This window comes from Anomalospiza imberbis, chromosome 11 (assembly GCF_031753505.1).
Source record: "Anomalospiza imberbis isolate Cuckoo-Finch-1a 21T00152 chromosome 11, ASM3175350v1, whole genome shotgun sequence".
In the NCBI taxonomy this organism is placed as follows: Eukaryota; Metazoa; Chordata; class Aves; order Passeriformes; family Viduidae; genus Anomalospiza; species Anomalospiza imberbis.
In genome coordinates this window covers 12,198,026-12,214,079 of record NC_089691.1, presented here as the reverse complement: position 1 = coordinate 12,214,079, position 16,054 = coordinate 12,198,026, and the positions used below count along the sequence as shown (strand labels likewise).

The 16,054-nt window shown below is 53.6% G+C and overlaps 1 protein-coding gene across 1 annotated transcript in view; it reads right to left on the bottom strand.

The window, feature by feature from the left end:
* PLXNA1 (plexin A1) overlaps positions 1 to 16,054 on the bottom strand; it is a 113,959-nt gene that overhangs the window by 37,420 nt on the left and 60,485 nt on the right. The window contains exons 9-10 of the mRNA XM_068201954.1: positions 11,965 to 12,079; positions 7,146 to 7,346 (exon numbers count right to left, since the gene is read on the bottom strand). Coding sequence (XP_068058055.1) covers positions 7,146 to 7,346; positions 11,965 to 12,079 — 316 coding nt within the window. The remainder of the gene's footprint in view (positions 1 to 7,145; positions 7,347 to 11,964; positions 12,080 to 16,054) is intronic.

The window sequence follows — 16,054 nt, the reverse complement described above, 5'->3', positions numbered from 1 at the left end:
GGAAGGCATTTGGAACCATCCCTGACAGCTAATGACCTCCTTCGGCAAGAGATTCCCCGCTCCTCGCCTGAGAAAATGACAGGCGTGTCAGGAGAGATTAAATGAATGATTCATGGGTTGCTGGAGTTTGTTAGAGAGCGGTGGATGCACTGGCAGTGCTTCACCCGGCCATGGGCTGGCCACGGCCCTGCCACCGCCTCCAGCCAGTCCCAGCATCACCTTTCCAGCCCCAGGCCGTACCAAGAGGAGGTGGCCTCAGCATCTGCGCCAGCACTGCCTCAGCTGCTGCCCCACACAGCACCCTCTGCAGTGGGTCTCTTCGACCTGACCCCTCCACAAGGCCAGGTATGTGCCCATGAAGAAGGCCAGTGTGCCCTGGAAAACAACACTTCAGTCTTCTCACCTGGCCATCAAAGCTGGTCCCTTCTGTGCTGAGTCTCTCCCAGACAGGCAGCATCACCAGTCCAGCATCAGACATGGCACCAAAATGGGGCACATGCCCAGTGTGAGACCTGGCTATGGCAACACACCCCTCCCTCAGTGCTACAGGGTGCCAATGAGAGCCACACCTGGTCCTGCATTACAGCTTTTTCTTGGTGATGCCCTGTCCACGAGCCACCCCACCCAAACACATGGTGGAGGACCCCAAAACGCAGCCCTCCCCAGGGAGGATGGCTGCTGCTGGTCAGCTGCACGCAGCTGTTGTCATTCATAACACCTGCAGCTGCAAATCCAAGAGCTCCACCACCATCTCCTCTCTACAGGCAGAGCTCCATCACCCCCAACACAACCCCTTGGACATGGCGCCTCTCGTCGTGTTTGCTCAGACGACTTTCACCACATCTCCACCACGCACCATCCACCACCAGAGCCTCTCTGCAACATTCCTGTTACCAGGCCTGGGAAGATGAAGCTAGAACTCAGCTAGGAGTCCAGATCTGTTCACCTTGCCCTATCCTACTCCCAAGGATATCCTCAACAAAACCACAACAAGGAGCTGGCCAGACCCGTAGCAGTGAGCAGAGACCATTCCCTGGCAGCAGGAGGGAGCACATGCTGGGGAGGGTGGTGGCAGCACCGAAGCAGAATTTAGCTGTGACGAGCCACGTGGCAGCATAAGTGAAATTGGCATTTTCAATTTGTACTCTGACATGTCTCATTTGGGGCCCTGGCATCTCGGGAAGGCATCCAGCCTGCAGCTGTCCAAAACATTTATTTGCATCTCTCTGCCCCGGCTGCTTTTGGAAATTAGTTCTTCTGGGAGGTGGGTTGGAGGAAGAAGAATAGGGGGAGAGGGAGGGAGAACATTAACTCTTCATGCACTGGTCCTGAGACAGCAAGAGGCCAACAGCATGAGAGACTGTCTCCCTCTGGAAAAGGACACAGTACTGAAGATGCTGACTTTGCTGTGGCAGGGAGCTGGAGCAGATAGCAGGAAGCAGCGGGAGCACAGGACTGTGTGAAGGGAAGTGGCAGACCAGGAGTCATTGCCTCAGCTGGTGTTCAAAGTGTGGGATCACTAAGGGAACATGGATATCAATGAAAAATTTGCCCTCTGCATCTGCATGTCTGTCAGCAGCCTCTAACCTGCCCTGCAGAGACAGCAGTGGGTCTGTGGCTTGGATACTGTTCCTGGTCCCTGTGGAACACTGGAGCTGGAGTCAGGACTTGGCTATGCACAGGCAGGAGCTGCAGCTGTAGGGGCTCCAGGCTTGGCCTCCTGGGACTTGGAGATCCATCAGATCTAATTTCCAAAGCATCTAGTATTTTGAAAGGCGTTCCCAAAAGGCCTCCTCACAACAGCCTTTGCCATACTGTAAGCACAAAAGCGGCCTCTCCACCCACAGGCACAGCCACAGCCAGGGAGACAGCAGCATCCAGGTAAAGCAGCAGCCACCTTCCAGCCCTGAAGGCCCCACAACTGGTGAAGATCAGGCAGGGGGAGCTTACCAATCTGTCCATCCTATGGGAACCAAAAAAGAACACACAGACAGCCAACAGGTTCCATCACACTGGCTCCTCCCTGTTCAGAGCTAACGTGGTGTTAAACACCCATTAAACATTTAACTGTTATTAACCTCCCAGTTAATCAATCCCAGTGGCTGGCAGCAGACTGCGATGAGCAGCAGGAGAGTAGGCCAGGATGGGTGTGAGTGGGGGGATGCACCTACCTACCCAGGCAGTCCTGCTGTCAGACCACCTTTCACTCTACAGAGGTGCCCAGCTGTGCCAAAGGATGATTTGGCTTGGCAACTGCTGAGGACAAGCTATGGGAAAGGGATGTTTGCTCTGGGAGCAAAATACAACAGGCACAGCCTGAGAGCAAACCAACAGTGCCCAAAAGTGTTGTGTCCTGATGCAGCACAGCCCACAGAAGGTGATGGGAGAAAAGATGTCATCAAGTGAGTCAGCAATTGAGATGGGAACTGCCTGGCTCCTTACCTAACCCAGCCAGTCTCCCTGTCCCTTCCTGAAGAGCTTACAAGGCCAATATGGAAGAGAGGACAGAAGATGTTTCAGCCCCACCCACCTGGATACTGGTCTTCCCAGCAAGGTCTCCTTCTGCAGAGATGCAGTTCAGGCAAGAGAACTCCTCGCTAAGCCTTTCTCAGGCTCTTTACCCAAAACTTATCTCAGGCATCTTCCCAAGTAACAACCACCAACCTCACATTCTTTTCACATCTCTGATTCTCATATCCACCCTGCCTCCATGCAGGGAATGCCACCAGCCCTGCACCCAGCAAGGGCTGTGGCTGTCACCTGCCCTGAAAATCCCACTTCTGATTCTAGGAAGCCCACTGCTCACACACCCACCAGCTAGCAGCAACAGGCACTGAGAGCTACCCAGCTTCCCTTGGGATGAGAGATTCAGCACTCTGAGAAGGTGCCTCCAGGGAACCAAACAGGAGACACAGCTGCAGCTAGAAGGAAACACCCCAAATCTGTGGGCCGATTGCACTAAGATGCCCTTCAGGATGCTCCTGCAAATGCCTTGCCAACTGGATGAGGCACTAGCCCTTTCCATGCCAGAGGAGGCAGGGCAGCCCCACAGCCATCACACCCCTTTCCACAAGGCATCCATCCCACTTCAGCCACAACCTGCCCAACCCATCCCTGGGGAAGGCAGCAGAGGGGCTGCTCCTCTGCAAGCTAACCCACACATCCAAATTTCCTGTGCAGCCCCCCTCACTCCCACATGCACCATCCCCCTGGGCTGCATTTCTGGAGGAGCGCTTGGGCTGCAGCTGTGTCCTATTTTTCTGTAGTTGATGACCTCAACTCCTTCCCCACACTACAGGGACGGCAGTAATGTACATCGCGTCTCGCCAGGGCTCAACTGCAATTCATCATTATTTTATCTGCTGGAATTTAATTGGATCCTATCAAACTCTCCTGATACTCCCTTTTCACTTTAAACACTGCTGCAGGAAAGATAAATGTAGGCACCGCTAGGATGGAGAGTGCGGCTTTGTTGGTGAACGGAGCTGGGGTTGTGGGCTCCAATCCTGCTTCCCTCTCCATGGCTGGTTAATTAGAGATACATATACTGGAGGTGTGCAGTGCTCAGAACAGGGCATGTGTGTATGATTTATGTTCCTCTATAAATATACCCTGGGCCGAGTAAAATACCGTCATCCGCACAACAGCACAACTTGACAGTAGCGCTCAGCCTCTGATTCTGCATCTCCTTTTTCTCTTTTCACATGGATCTCCTCCTTTCCTCCCCAATCACACACAAGCTTCTTCACCTGGATTCTTCTTGCCTCAAATCCAGCGTGATATGACAACCTGAGACCCTGGGATTATGTCAGAGCAACACCCAGGTTCTACAGCAACAAAAAAATATCCAGAAAACATAAATCTGAGAGGCCTTACTTCACTCCCCAGCATCCACACTTGGGGCTGGGCTTCAGCATCCACACTGGGGTACCACACATGTGCCCACCCTGCCAGCCCAGCTTGCTCTACACCCACATCCCTTTGTCCCAGCAATAATGCTAACTCCAGGTGAACATCCCAACCCAAGTCAAGCCAGAGGGCAGGAACCTCCACAGTCACAGCAGAAACAGTGGGCAAGGTGGGCTCTCCATGCCAGAGGCACTGGTGAGAAAGGAACCAAAAGGGAGCCAGGGAGGTGGCACAGCTGCTCCTTACCACGTGGGGCTTTGGTTAAAAAGAAAGGGAAATAACTGAGGCATGATGCTTAATTTAAAGTGCTGAGACAACAAGCTCATGAAAAGGAGATCAGGGGTTCTTCCTATTTATACATTTAAAGGGAAACAGCAGCTCTGGGGCTATTTCAGCCTTAAGAGGAACATTTTAGAGAGAAAAATCTAGAGCTTCGACAGTGAGAAACACCTGTAGCCATTTTGCAAAGGCCAATACTAAATCAGATCAAGTCCAATGATACAGGCATTAGTGCAGATTCGGGACTGTGGCACTTTTCAACTGCTAAACTGTTTCATTTTTGCAGCAATCAGGAGGATGTACTCGGTTGCGTGATATCAGATGGGAAAGAATAGGCAAAGGCAAGGATATTTGGAAAATTAATCTCAGTAACATCAACCTTATGCATTAAAACAGGTGACCATTTCTCCATTCTCTGCTGCAAAAAGCAAGCCTGGAAAAGTCTGCCTCCAGAAGATTAAAAGCAATCAATTCGCAAAAATTCGTTTATTGGCAAAGATCATCATTTGCTTAGTTAGGCTTGTCTTCTCTTTTTGCATCTTTACAATACATGTGAAAAACCATTAAGGTTGATTTCCTCTTGAAGAGCAGAAAGAGACCAAAGTGAGGAGGCAGAAAATGTTCCTTCAGCTTGGTTTATGGCCTGGGATGCTGGGGAATACCAGAGCTGGTCTTCCTTGAGTTTGCCAAAGATCTATTGGGTGTTTCAAACGATGTTTATAGTCAACACTCAGACCTTAATGAATGGACTGCTGAATATTTAACCAAGATGTCCTTTCTTCAAAGTGCTAACAAGTCATTGGAGTTTGACAAGCACTAAAACAAAAGACAAAGAGTTTTAGGGGGCCAGACTTATTATGCCTCTCATTCACCAGTGATTGAGGAGAGCATCCCCTATTCCACAGAGTATTTAACCTCTTGTTTAGATCCCACTGAACTCCTGGAAACACTGTGTGCTTAAATGCCTTTTGGCATCCATCCTTCACTTGGTGGGAAGATGTCATCCTTTTCCTATTTCTCCACTTGCCAGTGTTCTCCACACCAAAATCCTAACCCAAAGGATGAAGTGCAATGGAAGAAGCCGTTGGGCCATGGCTGGGAGAGCCTGAAGCACTATCAAGCAACCAGATGGACTGCAAAAAGGCACAAAGGAGACAAACACCACACAAGTGTGAATCTGAATCCCCCACACCATAATGCAGCCTGGCTCAATGCCCTCAAACATTAAAGCAGGCAAGCAGACCCTGAAAGCAAAGCAGCTTCGTTCAAGTCAAAACTCTGTTTTTCTCTTTGTGAAGCCACCCTGCACCCAAAAGCTACATTTCCTGCCCCAGACTGCAGCCTCATGGAGCTGCAGCTACCTGTTCCCCATGGACCTCACAACACCACACACATGCCCTTCTGACAATTTGTGCTGTTTTCACAGGATCCCTGACAATTTCCAGGTCAAACATCCACCACTGTCAGCCCATGAAAAGGCACTGGTTACAGCTGTCCTATCCCTCTGGAGAAGAGCTGCAGAGGCCATGCAACCCTGGCAGCCATGGCATCCCTTGGGAAACAGGGAATGCATTGTGCTTCAGACTCTTCCCCCTGCTTGAAATGTACTGGGGAGAAATGAGTCCACATCGTTCAGAGCCTCTCTGCAAGCTCCACCTCCATCAAGGCACAGGCACCTCTCCCCAGCACCCCACAGGAGCCATCAGGCTGCTGCTGTCAGCACTGTGCAGCCACAGCACTTCCCTACAGGAGCATCCTGCAGCACACGTGCCCCAGACTGCTTTGGAATAAACTCAGCCACACCTCACACTACAGAACTGGGCAGGAGACAGCTGCCAGCTCCAGGCAGAGGAGACCTGGCAGGAGGCTGGACTGGCTGCACAGCATCCCCCCAGGACTGCTGCCCAGGACAGGAGGCAATGGTTCAGGATGTTCCTCCTGTCCAAAGGCTCTGTAGCCTTGGGATCACTGGAGGAGAGAGGGAGCCAGTGCTCATCTTCAGTGGCTTCTAAATGTCACTTGTGCCACCAAAGAGAGCAGGGATCAGCACTGGTGTTAGGCTGCAAATGAGCTTTCACAGTATGAGAGATGAAAAACAAATTTTAAAAGGATTAAACGGGAGAGCAAAGGGAGAGGCTGGCTGCATTCGGATGAGGGCAGGTCGGTGTAGAGCACAGCAGGCAGCTGAGGAGCTCAGCAATGGCAGCTCCCAGTGGGGCTATTAGCACCCAGAGTGGCTTTGTTCATGGGCATAGTGCTCAGCGAGAGGCACACACACAGCTCATCCAGGGCTGCTAAACCCCCCACCCCCACCACTTAGGGGATAAGGTGCCTGGAGAGGGCAGAGAAGGCGGAGATGCCTGCAGGAGAGAGCTGAAGTGACAGGGCTGCAGGGGACAAGGACACAGAGGCAGGGAGCGATGCAGGGAGCATGGGATGGAGGACAGGCAGGCAGGGAAAGGAGGCAGCTGCTGGTCAGATCAGGGATAGAGTCAGGGATGGACAGAGGCTGCAGGGGAGGAGGGGAAGCGCTTGCAGGGCTGGCAGGCACAGCTGCATGTGGAGGGCTCCACGTGTGCAATGGGACACAGAGGTGTTACCTCCTTCCCGCCTGTAAAATGGGACAGCTTGGTGTCGAGGGGCTCCAGCACATCTGGGCCCTGCTGGCTCCAGTCCAGGCAACTTCCTTCAGCTTTGCAAACCCAATTTCCTTGGAAGTGCTCCCTAAAGCCTGGTGGCTTCAGCATTGATCCTATCTGGAACAACCCCAAGCAGCATCCCAGTGCAGCAGGGTGTAGTGGCAGGGAGCACACCTCACACCCCAAAAGCAACAGAAACCCTGTTACCTGCCACGAGAGAGCAAAACTGCCCGTGCAACGAGCTGGGATCCTGGGGCAGGCAGGAAGGAGCAGCCCACAGACAGGGCCCACGGCAAGGAGAGCTCGTGTCACACTCACCGAGGTGTTCTGGCACTGGATGCTGGTGCTGTTGAAGCGCAGGGCGGTGACGCGGGTGGTGCTGCCGGGGATGTGGAAGATGCACTCGTAGTTGCGCTGCCCTGACTGCGGCTGGGGCAGGTTCTTGGCCGTCAGGGTGATGGGTTTCACCACACCCACGGGGATGTAGATCTGGGTGGAAGGCAGGATCTGAGGGCAGTCCTGCAAGGGGAACAAGAAGCAGATGATGAGATGGGAATACTGTACAGCCTCCCCCAGCACCCCTGTGGCCCTCTCCTGGCTGGCAGGCTTGGCAATGCACTGCAAAAACACCACTCTGAGTACATGCTTGAGAAAATCCTCATGTGCAGCAACCCCAAACCAGCATCCTATGTCTGCTCTGCCCAAAGCCCTGAAGACAGGAAAGAAGAACACAGGAAAGGAATCTGGTGGCAGAGCAGTAGAGTGTTTTCTACAGCTCAGGTTGATTTAGGTGGGAGGTGGGGAGAGGATCCATCTCTGGAATCTGTAACCTGCCACTGCAACAGCAACACGTGTTTGGGCCGACTGGTAACAATATGGACTTCAATGCCATCATTGCAGCCAGTAGGTTTCAGAGTCAATGTCCACTGGACTGTGCATTGTCAAGCTACCTGCTCAGTCCTCCTGTTTCCCTTACAGCCTTCATCCCCTTTCCTTCATAAGCAGACAGAAAAACCTTTTCCCTCTTTGATACAGCAATGTGCTCCTGGAGTGTGGCAGAGAACCTGCTCTGCAGCAAATTTTGCTGCTGCTGCTCCTATTTGCACCAACTCAAAGCAGTGTCACCCCACCCAGCCCGGCTGCAGGCTGCCCAGCAGACAGTGATTCCAGCCAGGGGATGGTGCTGAGTCTGAGCTGGAGGGGAAAGCACCTCCCTGCCAGCCCCTGGGGAAGGAGACACTGGGAGGGCAAAGCACTCCACTTTTAATAGCCACGGGCTCCCAGCTGCTCCAGGGGAGCTGGTGACTCTTGTGTGCAAAGCACAGGGGAGCAGGAGGGAGCAAAAATAAATGAGTTCAGGCAGCAAAACAGCTCTGCAGCCCTGGCGGGTAACACTTCTGCAACAACAGCCTGATGCAATCCCACACCAACTTTGCTGAGCCGGGCAGAGGTCTCACACCTACGGCAGCTACTCCTGGGAGTGTTGGCTTGAAATTACATCAAGAGGAAATGACATGTGAGCTGCTTTAGAAAAAGAAATGCAGTGGATGCAGCCGCTCCACTGCTCCCACAAAGCTTCCAATGGCCACAGTGCGGCTGCAGGGGCAGCTCTGGCCCCAAGGCCACCAGCAGCCATGTGTGACCAAGGCTGCCCAGCTGCCTCCTGCCCTCCTGCAGTAAGCCAGGCTGAGCCTTGCAAAGTGTCAGGCTTTATCTCAGCCGGTATGATTCATTAACTTTCAAACAATGCAGAGAAAAGAAAAAGAAATTGTTTCATTTAGTGAATCTTGACAGAAAAACCCAACCACTTTTACTCTTTGGGTTTTCTGCTCTTCACAAGTCTGTATTCCCAAAAAGCACAATTTTCAAGGGGAGAAACTATTTATCTCCAAAACACACTAAACAAAATAAAAGCCAAGAGGAACAGTAGTGTTAGCCGCAGACTAGAGATGGCAACAGGGCTGGGGCAGTCTGGGGATGCTGGACACTGCTCTGCCACCTCCCTGTTCTGTATCACAGCTGCCACTCTGCAGAGTGGGGCTTCAGTTTCCCCCCACTTCCAGAATCAGCTCAACTCTCAGTGGGGAGGCACCTCATGCCCATTGCCATTTCCATGGAGTGTCCTCATGACTGCATGGTGGTTTTGACCCACCAGTTCCCAGCTTGAAAGTGCTATCAGAGGAAGCAGCCCCTGCCTGCTTGACTCCTCCACATTGCAGAGGGACCCCATGGATGGCACAAGCCTTCCTCAGGGGCACACTCACACTTGGCAGGTATTAACTCCTGGCTCACTCTCCAACACTTCCATCTCCTCTTTTTTCGCTAATTATTGCTGCAGCCCAGCTGGGGTGGTGGGTAAGCCCACGCCCCTCAGGCTGGGCTCACCATGGCTGTTTGCAGGCATGCCCAGGGAGCACAGCAGGCACGGGTGTCCCTCTCCCCACACAGGCAGGGGGCTCATTCTGCTCATTCGCAGTTTGAGCCGAATCCCCCCATGATGTCACACGCTCCACATCTGCCAGCAGAAGTGTCTCATCCAGCAAAAATGTCAGCCTGTGCCCAAACAGGAAGCACCTGGTGCTGGTGGGCGCCCAGGGTGCCCGGAGGGGTGGGGGTACAAGGACAACTCATTTCCCCTATGAGCAAATCCAACTGCTGACACAACTTGGTCTGGCATCGCCCAGCGCTTCCATCCCTTGGGAACACTCTGCACAGCCCACAGTGCTCTGTGTCCTGCCAGAAATAGCCCCTCCCAGCAGAGCCCCAGGCCCCAGGAGGAGGCAGCTATGAAGGCATGAGATAAGCAGAAAGCAAGGCCCCAGCTCACACAAATTCCCAAACATCACACAACTCAGATTTTGTCCATTAAAACCATTTTTCTAGCTGGATGAGAACATGACATGGATGTCCAGGTTTGGAGAGGTAAGAGCTTTAGAAACACACTGCAAATGCTGCCATTTGGGTTTCTCTGGCAGCTCCCAGCTCCAGCTGAAAGGCTGTGCATCAGCAGAGATAGGATGAAGGCAGTCTGGGACTGGGCCTGACCTCAGCTTTGAGGTTCCTTCACAAAGTCCTCAGCCACTCCCACTGATGGGGAATGAAGAATAAATGCAAGCTGAACCTACCTAATCTGAGCCAACACACTTGTTCCCCACAGTCCAGGAGCTTTTCACCCTCCACAGCAGCTCTGCATCAGCAAGGGCTGTCTCAGAAGAGCAGCCTTGTGGGATGGGATGCTCCAAAGTCCATCACTGACCACCCTTTGGCCACCACTGTACACCACGAATGGAAAAAAATGAACAGCAGCCTGTGCTGCTTCATCACCTTTTCCCCAGCCCTGCACCCCCACAGCAAAGCCACAGAGGAGAGCAATCTCCAGAGCCCAGGCTTTAAAGCTACCACAGCCAGAGGACAGGGACATCCTGACTGCTGTCAGCATTTCCAGGCACATTTATGTGAGTGGTGGCTCCTACCCATGCCCATTCCAGCCCTGCCACCCCCAGAAATACAGACAAGCATTCCTGGCATTCCCAGGACACAGTGCCATGGATCACTCTGTTTTCCTGCAAAACAACCACTCTCTCACTCAGGAAATTGTGGTGAACTACCCATGGGAAGGAGCAGAGACAGTTACCCTCTGTCCCTGCATTTCCTGACCAGTGCCCACCCCACTCCAGCCAACACAGACAGACCAAATCCTGCTTAAAATAACCTTCCTGCAGAGAGGATGGGGCTGGATGTCTACCATTAACTTGTCTGGTGGTGCCATGGGACTGGCACCGAGCCCCCCCACCCACCACACCACCCTGCTGGGGACCAGGATGGCCAGGGATGGGGACAGGATGTCTCATCCCAGCCTGGGTCACAGAGCCCACAGCTGCAGCTGGTCTGAGGGTGCCTCACCATCCCTGCTGGGAACTGCTGAGGTCACACCAATGTGCAAACAGGCTGAGCCAGGCGATCCAAACCTCAAGCCAGGCACTGGTCCATTTCCCAGTGTGGCCAAAAGGTCTGCTGGGGGACACCCTGTTCACACTGGGGAGTGACACAAGTTCCCGAGCAGCCAGTCCATGGGAGAGCTGCACACGTCCCAAGGGCACCACCACTGTGGGGAACAGCCAGATGCTTTGGGGTTCACCTGGCAGGGAGGGGGGCAGATCCATGACCTCAGTGAGGGGAATGGGCAGAAGAGAACTGCTGTGTTCCAGAGGTCTGGACACCACGTGTTGCATTTGCAGAAGCAATGCCAGGGCTGGCTGGAAGTGTGACCTCAGGAGCAGGCTTCTGGGATGCCTGAGATAGGCAGATTGCTCACTGGATTTCTTCACAGCACAAGCTAGCAGAAAACTACTTTTTCCAACTTTCTCAGGTTAGTAAATTCCCCTGGAGGCAGCAGGACGGACCCTTCCCCAGGGCCATGTAGAGTCAGTGGGAAACCCAGGTAAGTTAACAGGAGCCCCCTTCCAGAATAGGGACAGAGTTTCCTTCCCATAACTCTCCCTTCAGGATCCAAATCAGCATTTACTGTAGAGCCAGCAGTGGCTTGCCAGACCTCCATACCCAAGCCAAGCAGCCAGTGATGCCACCACAGGCTGGGGACAGCAGGACGTCCTGCAAACACCCTGCCAATGGCAGCTTTCCCCAGTGGGTGGCACGGATGCTGCACAGGATGAACCCCCACAAAAGAACATGTTCCTTAGCAAAGCAGTTGAGATGAAGAAGGCGTGAGGTGCAGCAAAACAGTTTGTTTTACAGATTTCAACCTTCCCCTCTCCAAAAACAAGTTGTTCTGCAATGACAGTTCGAGCTTGCTTGCTCCCTTCACAAACATCAAATGAAAATGCTTTAGCGTTTCTGCCTTTGTTTTTCCTTTCATTCAGCCTAAAGTGCTCCGGGCTTCAGCCGACTTCCCAAGCTGCCTCTCCTCAGCCACACAGCCTCTCCCCACCAGCAAGCACATAGTTCCATCAACATTTCCCTTTCCTTCCTCACTGCTCCTCAGGTAGTCCCAGCACCCCAGGAGAGGCAGTGCGAATGGTTTCTGAAGGAGTTTGCCTTCTTCTAACCCCTTCCCCAGAGGGCAGGGGACCCTGACAGGACCAGAACAGGCAAAGGGAGCAGTTCCACACTGTCTTACCTCAGAGAGCTTGACACGTCCCTCCAGGAAAGAGCAGTCAGCAGCGTTGTGGGTGCAAATGTGGCGGTACTTGCACCAGTGGCAGGGGAAGGAGCCATTCACACAGGACAGGCAGCTGCAGAGGGAGAGAAGTGGGCAGTGTTAGGGCAGCATCAAGGCAGAGTCCACGGGGACATTTCTTGGGATGCTTCAGCAGGACAGCATCCCTAGGTGATCCTGTACCTCGGGGTGGAAAGGATCCTTTATCCATGGGGCACAGACCACGCACTGGGAGGGAGATGCCTGCACAGCCTGAACCCTCAGGCTTTGCCCATGACAGGGTGGGGGCATATGGTCTTTCAGGCACTGCAGGATTTGTGTCCCAGCTGGAGAGGCCACGTTCCCTCTTCCTCTTGGCAGGCTGACCCTGACTGCCCCACTCCAGCAGGGGCTGAGCTCTAGACTTTGGGAGATTTATTTGGGTTCACTGAAAGGCGATTTTAGCAAGAGGCAGCAGAACAAGGGCTCTGCACCACAGGGGAACAGGGGAGAAAGGGCCAGATCAATGCATGCTCATTGAGAGGAAAATTATAACTGGCGAAAGGTTGGGTCAGATTAACATTTCGGGACTGTAGGGCCTTTCAGGCACTCACAATAGGTTGTGTGTGACCCCCTCCCTCACCCCCCCAGCCCCAGCCCAGCTCAGCCGCGCGTGCGTTGTGGCTGTGGCTTCCACCCCTCCTCAGCCCCAGACGCTTCCGTCTCCCCCCCAGCCTCCTCTCAGGGCTCTTTGTGCACAGGGATCACTCCTGCTCCCCTCTCCCCATCTTTTCTGAGATTGTGTTCAGGACCCAAAGAGGCCAGGAGCCCCATGCTCTGCTTTCCTATCCTCTTAGCAATGAAACCAGCCCCAGAGACCTGATGGCTCTCCCCAGAGCAGGAGGGGACACACAGAGTCCCACAGCCATTCACAGGAGTGTAACCTCGACAACCTGGTTAGCTTCCTTCGCTAACCCCCTCCCAGGCACCCCTGTTTGCATCCCACAGCTGGAGGGAGGCTTTTGGGGGTTTCACCCCTGTGAGGAGGGAAGGGGCTGAGCCCTCCCTGCCATGCTGTCTGGGGGGGCATAGCAGACAGGTCCCACATTTAGTACACGAGCCTTCACAGGGCGGGTCTGCACCAGGCATGTCTGTGCAGCCCAAGCTGTTCTCCCGAGGAGGAGATGGGAGAGCTGCTGAAACATAGGCTAAAAGGCAGCAAAAATAATCAGCCTGGCTTAAAAAAAAAAAAAAAAAAGAAAAAGAAAAAAAGAAGAAAAGAAAAAAGCAGCAGCACTGGTTTTTACCCTAGAAGACTCATACCTGCTCCTCACCGATCTGAGCATCAAAAGGATTAGGCCCAAAGCAATTATATTTAAACAAAGACAGGCTCTTTCCCTGAACACAGCTCTGGCAGGAGGCAGGCAGCCCTGCCCAGCCCAATCCTCCTCCTAATCACAGCTACCTCTCTGCCTCTACCCCTGGGAAACGACAGGAAAACACAGCATCACCCTGTGAGGCGGCAGAAAGACAATCTTCCTGGAGAAGATGTCCTTGGTGGCAGAGCCTGGCATGCCAAATCCCTTGCCCTCCAGCAGAATTGTCACTTTGGAGGTGTGGGGACCTGAGGGGGCCACAGGGTGCAAAGACACACCCAAGGCTTTGGAGGACCGGGTCTCCCAGCCTGCCCTGGGGTTTCACACACCATTACATGTACAGCAAGAGCTTCCCAAATCCATGCACACACATTAAGGAAATATTTAATTAAGCTGCTTGCAAAGGGGGCTGGAAGTCATTTCCATGTTTCGCTCACATTTTCACTTCCAAATGAACAGCCCTTTTAGCTTTACCCACAAATATGCTAATTGAGATGCTCCTTATGCAAATATATGCAATTTTATTTCAGCTGCAGAGATTCAACTTAAAAGCAGAGCCCCAGCCTCCTATCTCTGGTTGCTTTGATAGAGGGAGGTGCAGAGGGTGGGGGAAATAGGGAACGCAAACAAAGGCGAAGGACAATCCTGCCCTCCTGCTAAGGGCTCAGGCAGAACCAATGGACAGATAAATCCAGGATATGGAGGGGCAGGACAGGGAACATACAGATTAATCCTCATGGGAGTAGTTTAGCCCCAGAGAGGTCACGTAAGAGAGAAGCACAAGCAGCCACAAAGCCACATGCTGGGGCACAACCTCCCATGAATTGCCCCCACCGTCCTCCAAAGAAGAGATTTTCCAGTCACCAGGGCCTTCTGGATCTGCAGAGACTCCCCAGTCCTTTTCACCACTACACAAGGTATCTCCCAGCAGCTGGGTGAAGTTCCTAATGCAGCCCTGCCCCAGGCACCCCAGCCCCAACAGCTGCAGCTCCACTTGCAGTTCTTCAGGGTCAAAGATCCTCACCTGAGGACCTCCTTTGCCATTTAATTATTGCAGGTCCCGGCTGGTCTCCTGGTCTCCCCGTGTCAAAGGATCTCAGGTTATCCTCCAAGTACACACTGAGGTGCACGGTTCCCCTTTCCTACGCTGGCCCTCCCAGTTGCTTCTAACTTAACTGAGCCATTCCTAAAGCCCCATCCTCAGCGATGGTTTCCATACTCTCCCTTCTGCCAAGGTTCTCCTTCTGCCTCCTTCTGCCATAAGGACATCAAATGCCACTGTGAGAGCACTCACCACGCACACCTTGCTCTGCAGCATTTCTGCTGCATTTAGAGCCAGTCCAGGTCAAAGTGGTGAGTAAGTCAGCACTTGGGTGCCAGTAACATGGTGAAACACTGTTCACAGCCTGCCTCGGACCTGCTGGCCTCAGCACGGCTGTTTGACCACCACAGCACCCTGCAAGGCTGCCCAAAGGCCAGGACAGGGGCTGAGGCGGGGATCCCTGGCTGCTGGTCAGGCTGGGCAGCACGGCTGGGGCTGTGTCCCAGGGTGTCCGTGTGCCACTGCTGTCTGTTCCTGGCACGGGAGCAGGTTGCTCGGCAGCATGATGCCATCTGTGCCGTCTCTCTCCTTCCCACGGTCAGGCACTCTTCCCTCATCACTTCTTGCCTAAGAGGCTTTCATCACTCCTGGTAATTAGAGGGAGGCTCTCCTTCATGTGTTGAAGTGTTCCGCCTCCCCAGAGCGTGCCAGGAGAGCAAGAAGCCCAGTGAGGCAGGAAACTGATGGTGGGGGTGCAGCACTGATATGGACCCACAGCTTGTTCCCCATCTGCCTCCTCCCCAGCCCTGCCAGGGGCCGGTGGAGATGAAGCCCAGGCAAGGCAGGGAAACGGAGCCAGACCCACTGGCAGTGCCCTCCTTGCCTCCTGATGACCTCGTGAGAGAGGCGTTGCACCAGCCTTAGAGCAGCACTTCAGGGTCACTCTGTGCCAAGTGCCCCATCCCAAAACAAGTCCAGGCTCACTGCTGGCCTGAAACCTCCCCCAGCCAGGGCAGGCATCCTTGCAGGCAACAAAGCAGCTCTGATCAACTTTGAGTGCCCCAGGGTCAAAGCCAGAGCCTCCTCACTGCCCCAACACTTGCCTCATCAAGTGTGAGGAGTCAGAGCCTCCTCACAGCCCCAGCATCTCACCCCACAGCTGGGCACTTCATAAATGATCCCAAACTTGGTAATGCCATGCTAGGGAAAGGGCTGCAGAGAAGCAGAGGTACAGACAGGGCAGAAGGACAGCGAAGACCAGGGTGGATACAGAGCCAAAAGCATCACTGCAGGATGGGCCCAGACCCAGGGGTAGCTGACTCCTCCCTGAGTGTGCAGGCACCTTCAGTGACCATGGAGAGGTTCCAGCTGTCTCCACACATGACCCAAAGCAAAGCTGTAGCTGATGGGAAGTGTGGAGAGCCAGCAGTGCTGGATCCAGACTCCTCACTCACTCTCCTTCCTGCATTGCCAGCCCCAGGCATGCCACGATGCCACATGCCCAAAGGAGCCCAAAGCTCTTCATCACACTGAACAGCGGGGGCAGAAAACAAAACCAGCATCCACAGGAGTGAGATAAGCCTGAGCAGCAAACGCGAGCGGGACAGGAGGTGTGAGCGCTGCGGGCGCACACACACAGACACCACGGCTATTT